Source organism: Oncorhynchus keta, chromosome 34, assembly GCF_023373465.1.
Source record: "Oncorhynchus keta strain PuntledgeMale-10-30-2019 chromosome 34, Oket_V2, whole genome shotgun sequence".
NCBI classification, from domain to species: domain Eukaryota; kingdom Metazoa; phylum Chordata; class Actinopteri; order Salmoniformes; family Salmonidae; genus Oncorhynchus; species Oncorhynchus keta.
In genome coordinates, this window is record NC_068454.1 from 53929640 (window position 1) to 53938468 (window position 8829).

At 43.4% G+C, this 8829-nt stretch overlaps 1 protein-coding gene across 1 annotated transcript; it reads left to right on the forward strand.

Moving 5' to 3' along the window:
- Positions 1–1482: 1482 nt before the first annotated feature.
- On the forward strand, positions 1483–4896 carry LOC118366523 (transmembrane protein 74). The gene is made up of 2 exons (XM_035749142.2): positions 1483–1630; positions 2291–4896. The coding sequence occupies exon 2, from the start codon at positions 2353–2355 to the stop codon at positions 3199–3201; it is 849 nt and encodes a 282-aa protein (XP_035605035.1). The 5' UTR covers positions 1483–1630; positions 2291–2352; the 3' UTR covers positions 3202–4896.
- Positions 4897–8829: the final 3933 nt, after the last annotated feature.

Below are 8829 nucleotides of genomic sequence, written 5' to 3' on the forward strand. Positions count from 1 at the left end.
TCTGAATCAAAATCAGTTATCCCCTAAAGATAATGCACGAGAGGAGTGGCCTATCCATGTATATAATCTACAGCCCATTCTACCTTTGGATGTGCCAGTGGCATGAGACACTCCATGAAGATGTACTGGCCTCTGGGTTGCTGTCTTTGCCGCATGCAGGGTTTTTGTCCTTGGCCGGAGTGGTGTAGCCTAGCTGTAGCAGATAACAACCGATGGTCTGTAAGTCTGAGACAAGTACACAGTCACATACTGTATCAGCTCTGTTCATACTTGGAATAGACAGCAGCTTGGCCCTTCTCATAATGCAGGGTCATGATACATCAAGCCATGACTGGGCAGTATTGCTTCCCAAACTCCGCTGTAACAACTGGCTAGATGAATCACTTCTCTCTCCTCTCTCCTCCAGCCTCATCGGTTAAAAGGTAGCTTATTGGGCCACGGGCCAAAGTCCTTCACCCTGTACTGCTTCTGGTCTGCTGCTGGCAACGTGTGACTGGGCAATTCTGTCTGATGCTGTTGTCTGTTTGTGCCCTGGAATGTAATAGTTTGCTCTCTCGATATTTGCATGGCCTCAATAGCTTTGAATTGTGGTGCATGGGACACAGCTGCATAAAGGGATAGGGTTATACTAACAAATATGCAGGTGGAGGTGACAATGGCATCAATTGAAATGCAAAGTGTTGCCATTCAGAAAGATCATTGTACTGTATCTTTCGGATTGCTTTAAAGCTTTACAAAGATGAGGATGACATGTACTAATATTTTCAGGGCTCGCTCGCTAGATTAAACATGGATTAAATTATGCCTTTGACATAGTGACCACTAATCTTCCATGGGGCCAGGGCACACAGATTGTTGGGCCAATAACCGAAAGGTTACTGGATCGAGAATCCCAGAGCCGACAATGTGAAAATCTGTCATTCTGCCCCTGAGCAAGGCAGTTAACCCCCAACAACTACTGCTCCCCTGGCGCGGATGACGTGGATGTCGATTAAGCCCCCCCACACACACACACACACACACCTCTCTGATTCAGAGGGGTTGGGTTAATTGTGGAAGACACATTTCAGTTGAATGCATTCAGTTGTACAATTGACTAGGTGCCCCCTTTCCCTTTCTCCCATGTGGATCAGTTGACCACTGTAAACCGGCTATTGGTTTTTAGGCCTGTGCATGTTTTCACTTGATGCAACCAAGCATCTACACCAAGTATACATCTGGAGAAGATTATTAGCACAGCTCTAGTAACGTTAATTGACATTTGATCAAATAAACGATATCGAATATCCATAAGGTTGATACTTTAGGGGCAAAATGTTTAAGTCCATATTGACTTCAAATGCAGAGGTCCATGAGAATTAAATCCTCTCTGGTGTGTGTTTATTTGAATGCACACCGAAGTAATCTGCATCTGCTCAAGGGTACCGGGGGTAGCCAGCTCATTTCAGCACCATAGCGAGGCAGCTTAAACCTTGCGTGGGAGGGAGGGACTACAGCGAAAATCTTTCCTCCCAAGCAGACGAGGACTCGAGGCTACGTTTTCAGTTTCGTTAAAGGCATTTAGTCATCGATCTATTATTATTCCTCTATGCAAAGTATTCTGGCATGATGAAGAATGAATTCTAAAGAAGTAAGTGCTTTTATATTATTTATTGCCTGAAATACAGTAGTTTATATTAGCTGAGCTCACTAAGCAAATGCACTGTGGCTATAGGGAAAAGGCTGTGCGTGCTCCAAATACGCATCGCAAAAACTATCACGTTATTTGATTAATCTTCAACATTTCACAGCGATGTTGTGAATAAGAGCATATTGCATGGCGTGGAAAGCCTTTTATCTACTCCAAACCTCATCCCCTTTCCCGCACAGAGCAGCCTACTGAAATGATTTATCTCAATAACAGCCCATTATTGGAAAATGTATGTGCCCTACGATACAGTTATGTACACTTCTCATGACTCGGTATGTGTGTTCTTCCATACTATGATATACATTATGTTTGAAAAATAACTACAGATAATCGGGTTGAAGGGGATTGCACACTAATTGGATACTGCTAATCTGTCACTTTAATCGCTTTGTATAGATGGAGCAAATTACTTAAACCCAAACAATTGTACATTTTTAGGCTAAGTATTTCTGATAACATCATGAGCATACTTGCCCATAATGCGCTTGAAGCGCCACACATTACGCACAGGTGGCTGCTGTTTTCCCCAATGCAATAATTTGATAGTTTTTAATAATCAGGCCCTATGTGACATCTGATTTGTCAATTATTTCTCATCAGGGATGCTGCGGACTCAGAACGCCGTGGGGAAATAACTGAAGTGAACCAGCGGAAAGAATCGAATGGCTTCTGTAGAGCTGCTTTATATAGATAAGGAAGGAAAAGGCAGACAACCCGATCCTCCCCGCGTCCTTGACTGGGCTTCCAATCCGGTTCATGTTCGTAAAGCGAGCAGTTCAGCCGGAGGGGCGCTCTCTATCTCAGCTCCGGGCTGCAAAGGACTGTGTAATTCAGCACCAAGGACGGTTCCCCTTAACGGACGTCCGCATTTTAAACACGGTCACCCTGCGGTGGAGAAGGTCAGAGTGTGCTGCGAAGAGGAATCAGAGACATCTTTCACCTTTGTCGACGAGAATGTGAATTTGCGCCTGCCAAGCCCTGGGAAAAGTGGGGAAAGTATCCACAAATCCTGGTGTAGGCCTAATGACTCTGCGAGCGACATTCGGCCCGAAGGGTTGCATGAGCTCTCCCTAATGTCAGATGATGATCTCGCATCAGAAAGTTCGGGGGCATCTGTAGATTACGGTTTTATAAGCGCAGTCACTTTCCTAGTCACTGGGATCTCGTTAGTGATTATATCCTATGCAGTCCCTCGCGAGGTCAACGTGGACCCGGAGAGCGTGTCCGCGAGGGAGATGGAGAGGCTGGAAATCGAAAGTGCCAGGGTAGGGGCACACCTGGATAGGTGCGTGATAGCAGGGCTTTGTCTACTGACTCTGGGCGGGGTAGTGCTGTCCACTCTGCTAATGATATCTATGTGGCAGGGAGAGATGTACAGGAGAAAGGCCTTTGCATATTCCAAGCACTCAGCGAAACTATATGGCTCCATCATTTTAAAAACGAGGTCTAGCCCTAGTCGATCGTCCGCACACCTGTCTATGAAGGAAGATATAGACGAGACCTTGAATTAAAATGATATCCGGTTGACAAAATACTTGGTCTTGTGTTACTAAGCCAGGCCAACACAATAATGTATGATGTAGGTTCTCCAGACCCAAAGCGTGCAACCGGAACGCATCAGTCGGTCTACCTACAGTACATTAGCATAACTTGTAAAATGTTCATTTGTTTTAATATCCAAGATTATGAAGTATACATTGTCTTACAGTATCATCTCCATATCATTTAATGGACGTGCAAGGTATAGGCCTATTTAAGCAGAATGAATAAGCATGACAACAAAAATAAAAAATAAAAACATTACTTTTTTTTTTTTTTTTACTTGTTTTTGGAAATGGGAAATGCTGGGTCACATTGTTTCATAAATGCAATCTCTGAGAGGTTTCATTTATTATTAAGGTGATCCATTTTTTATGTGAAAGTGCCCGACAGTTAGTAATGTGATGCACACACGCATTTTAGAGGGAAAAATGTCTGTCCCATGAGTTTAGAAAGTGAGATGTATTAGCCTAGTCTAGTGCACTATATCAAATCTGATATGTCAAAATCTGCTCAGTGGTGCACATGCTAACATCCAATGGCCTTTTTTACTTCCTCAATGCGGGTGAGCCTAATTCTCACTGTGGTTTCTCCCTGTGTGTGTGTATCTGTGTGTGTACGGAGGGGGGGGCACATAATCACACATGAAAGACTTGCCCCAGTTTATAAAGCTGTCCTGCCCTGTATTGTACTGCACTGTGTTGTACTGCACTGTATTGTACTGCACTGTGTTGTACTGCACTGTATTGTACTGCACTGTGTTGTACTGCACTGTATTGTACTGCACTGTGTTGTACTGCACTGTATTGTACTGCACTGTGTTGTACTGCACTGTATTGTACTGCACTGTGTTGTACTGCACTGTATTGTACTGCACTGTGTTGTACTGCACTGTATTGTACTGCACTGTATTGTACTCCACTGTATTGTACTCCACTGTGTTGCACTGTACACGTCAAATAACCTACTTCTAATGTACTGTAACCGCAGTATATGCAATTATCATACTTGAATGATCACGCAACACGAGAACTCACTGGATCACAATATAACAATGTAATGAATCTTTAAGAGAAATAGGCTTTTATTTATAGGCTAGGCCTACGCTACCAATGTTTTTATTATAGGCTGCTAATGGACGTACATCCTACGACACTCTAAACCGTATTGTATTCCCACGAGGAGTCTCAGATATGCCTTTAAAATGTTACTGGAAAAGGGATCTGTTTCTTTCAACAAACCAGAAACGATGGGTGCAACAAAAACAGGAAATGTTCTATTCAGTTCATAGAACTGTTGGTTGAGAATGACTTTCTCCATGGTGAAGTGAGACACATCACCACTGTCATTTGCGACCGTCTCTGTGTTGTCGGCCTACTACTGTAGCCTTTGAGTCAAGAGGCGTCAAAGGGGTCTTGTTACCTTGAAAATGGTTCCATGATTTCAATTCTTTCAAAAGCCTTTATTCACAATCACAAGTGCTTGCCTCGAGGGGAAATATGCGTGCTGGATATCACTAGAAACAGCTCATTCATGTTGTCATTTTGTGGGGCAAATTCATGTTGTCATTTTGAGGGGCAAATTCATGTTGTTGGCTATTAATTATAATCGTCATGTGTTTTCCACTCTACTGTTCGATCATGCATATACGGTAATGGAATAAAATATACACCCCAAGAATTACAGCAACATGGTGAGACTCTTGTTACTGTAAGGAGAAGAGCACCTTCTTTTGTGACAATTGCACAGTTATGGCTAACGCATGGTACAGTAATACAACATACATGTACTGGTCATGTAACTGTCCAGTAGCAGACTGAAGGTGAAACAGAAACTCTTCAACTCAATGCATTACTTGACACGTGTCCTAAGTACCTTTTAACATCAGACAACCTAGCCTAGTTGGATTAGATTTTTAGCAGACAGTCTTATCCCATAGCAATTTACAGTAGTGACTGCATACATTTTCACATTTGTTTGTACTGGTCCCCAGTGGGAATTGAATCCAGAACCCTGGCATTGCAAGTGCAATGCCCTACCAACTGAGCTTACACGGGGTGGCACGGTTGTCTCAGTCTAAATCTCTCCAGTGGAAAAGCACTTGTTCCCTCTTCCCTTTTCACTTCTAGGATGCATCCCAATAATCTCTCCTTTACTTTGACGTGTGCACTTCCCTTAATTGATATGACAGGAAATGACAGTCATAAGAAACTCCTCCAGCCCATGCCTACACCAATCCAATGCTTTTAAATTTTGTGGGGAGTAGTGACCGGGAGCACACTTCAGGAAGAAGAAGAAATCATTGGGACATACTCCTTATTCTCTGGTCACAGAGGAGTAACGGTAAAAGGTATCGGCACCAGAGAAATGGGGTGTTTTGGTAGTTAAAGGAGAGTAAAATGCCAAATCAGAGAGCTTTCCAGAAAGTTATATAAAAAAATACATATATTTCTGTACATCCAAGAATAATATGTTTGGAGGCAAGGAGATGAAGAGGGGAGAGGCCACAAAGATGCAAGGAAACATAATAGAGAATACTATCTCAATTTCGATTTGCACAATTCCTCACATCCTTTCTCTTCGCCTCCTCGATTCCTCACATTCTATCTCTTCGACCTTCCTCCCGACAATAAAGGAAGAGAAGGTCTAAGGTCCCTCCCGTCTGACTTTACCCTCCGATACATTTTCAAAAGGAGGCGAGGTGGAGGATGTGAGAGATCCCTTCCTCCTTGTTGACGTGGAGCTGTAGAGCTCCCACCATGCCCACCATCTCTCTGCCATCCAAATGTCTCTCAGGGATTTGATCACGGATTTGCTCAGTTCGACAGCATTTTACAAGTCAAGCTCAAGTGTATTTCCAGAGGTTTCATGCATAAGCTCTTTAGCTGTGAGAGAGCGTTTCACAGCTAAGACACACTGATTGATATTTTGTAGATCCCCGTGTAAGAAGATCTACCAAGGTAAGACAGGATCAGAGACAAGAGAGTGGGGCTGAGCTGCCATTAGCATTCATTTCCCAAGTGTACTACATGCTAAAGTGCTGTCATTTATGTTAATTGGCCAGTGTGTGTGTGCGTGTGTGTGTGTGTGTGTGTGTGTGTGTGTGTGTGTGTGTGTGTGTGTGTGTGTGTGTGTGTGTGTGTGTGTGTGTGTGTGTGTGTGTGTGTGTGTGTGTGTGTGTGTGTGTGTGACAGGCAGAGCTTACTTTCCTCTACCATATAACTGATTTCTATGGCTTTTGTGAGGTGAGCTCATCCCTTCATCTCAGGCGTATGGTAAGCGACTCAGGAAAAGTTTCCAATTCTATTGATTGCTCACGAGGGGGCACGCTAAAGGCAAACACTCCAGGGACATTACTTCACTCTTGGCCACTCTCACCAGCCTTAATCAGAGGGGTTATTTTTAACAAGAGTGCATAATGCATTTTCTGGAACGCTTACAAGCTGTTATTTACATTTGTTGGAGTATTGTGAATTTAGTCCAGTAAAGCTTCTTGCTCAGAATATAGAGTTTTTCATTTAGAATGCATCGATTTACATTGTTCAGCCCATGTAGGCCCTCTTGCATATTTTTCATGTTTGCATGAAATTAGGTCTAATGCTCTTTGGAAATCCAGGTTTATGTTGACATGACCTCTTAAAGCACACCTCATTTTGAAACATACCCCCTCCTCTGTGCCCTTCTATTTTGGGATACTCAGTGCTTCAGCAATGTCTTATACAGCGTTTTATAGAGACATTCTTAAGAGCAAAAGGCAACACATGCAGCTCCATGTCAAAACGATTTACACTTCTACGACCTCTGGTTGTCCGTGTTCTGCATCATTGACATTGAGGCGGTCGAGGGTAACGGCACTCTGTCACTCGCTCCGTAGCCAAATGCACTGAACTCTTTGAGCTGCATCATCCCTCAGCCCCACAATCAAGCCTGCACAGTCATTTCCTGTGTTGTCCTTGGCACTTGCAATCACTTTCTTCTACAGCTCAAACTATTAGTCTGCCTGCCTCCTTCTGCCTACTCTGTGCTGTGGCATCTAGTCCAACAGGAAATGAGGTTATTAGTTTTGGTCAATCTTAACCACTTAACCAATGTAAGCAAGAATGAAATGCCATGGTGCACACGTGTGTTTATTTCAAATGCTGAAGGAGAGTATAATTGCAAAGTGGGCAAATTGAATATTGGATGAGCAGTAGTGTAATATAGGCTGTTTGCTACGACACTGGCCATAATAGTCATACCAGTGTGGTGTTTAAAGAGTACCGTAGGAATTTATGTGGATATAAAAAGCCTGCTGGTAAAGGCCTAAATGCAATATTGGTACCATTTTTGTCACTTCACATACAGTGACTTTGGAAAGTATTCAGACCCCATAATTTCTCCCCCACGTTTTGCTAAATTACAGACTTATTCTAAAAATAAAAATAAATTAAATCTGCAATCTACTGTACACATAATAACCCATAATGACAAAGCAAAAACAGATTTTTAGAAATGTTTGCAAATGTATTAAAACATTTTTTTTAAGAAATACCTTATTTAGATAAATATTCAGACCCTTTGCTATGATATTCGAAATTGAGCTCAGGTGAATCCTGTTTCCTGGGTCCATCTGTGGTAAATTCAATTGATGATTTGGAAAGGCACACACCTGTCTATATAAGGTCCCAAAGTTGACAGTGCATGTCAGAGCAAAAACCAAGCCATATGAGGTCGTAGTAATTGGTCGTAGAACTCAGAGACACAGATCTGAGGAAGGGTACCAACAAATGTCTGCAGCATTGAAGGTCCCCAAGGACACAGAGGCCTCCATAAATCTTAAATGGAAGAAGTTTGGAACCACCAAGACTCTTCCTAGAGCTGGCTGCCCAGCTAAACTGAGCAATCGGGGGAGAAGGGCCTTGGTCATGAGGTGACCAAGAACCCGGTGGTCATTCTGACAGAGCTCCAGAGTTCTTCTGTGGAGATGGAAGAACCTTCCAGAAGGACAACCAACTCTATGGCACTCCACCAATCAGCCCTTTATGGTAGAGTGGCCAGACGGAAACCACTCCTCAGTAAAAGGCACATGACAGCCCACTTGGAGTTTGCCAAAAAAGGAACCTAAATGACTCTTAGACCATGAGAAACAAGATTCTCTGGTCTGATGAAACCAAGATTGAACTCTTTGTCCTGAATGCCAAGCATCAGTCCGGAGGATACCTGGCACCATCCCTACGATGAAACATGGTGGTGGCAGCATCATGCTGTGGGGACGTTTTTCAGCGGCAGGGACTGGGAGTCAAGTCAGGGTCGAGGGAAAGATGAACGGAGCAAAGTACAGAGAGATCCTTGATGAAAACCTGCTCCAGAGAGCTCAGGTCCTCAGACTGGTGTGACAGTTCACCTTCCAACAGGACAACAACCCTAAGCACACAACCAAGACAATGCAGGATTCGCTTCAAGACAAGTCTCTGAATTTTCTTGAGTGGCCAAGCCAAAACCTGGACTTGAACCCGATCGAACATCTCTGGAGAGATCTGAAAATAGCTGTTCAGCAACGCTCCCCATCCAACCTGACAGAGCTTGAGAGGATCTGCAGAGAGGAATGGGAGAAACTCCCC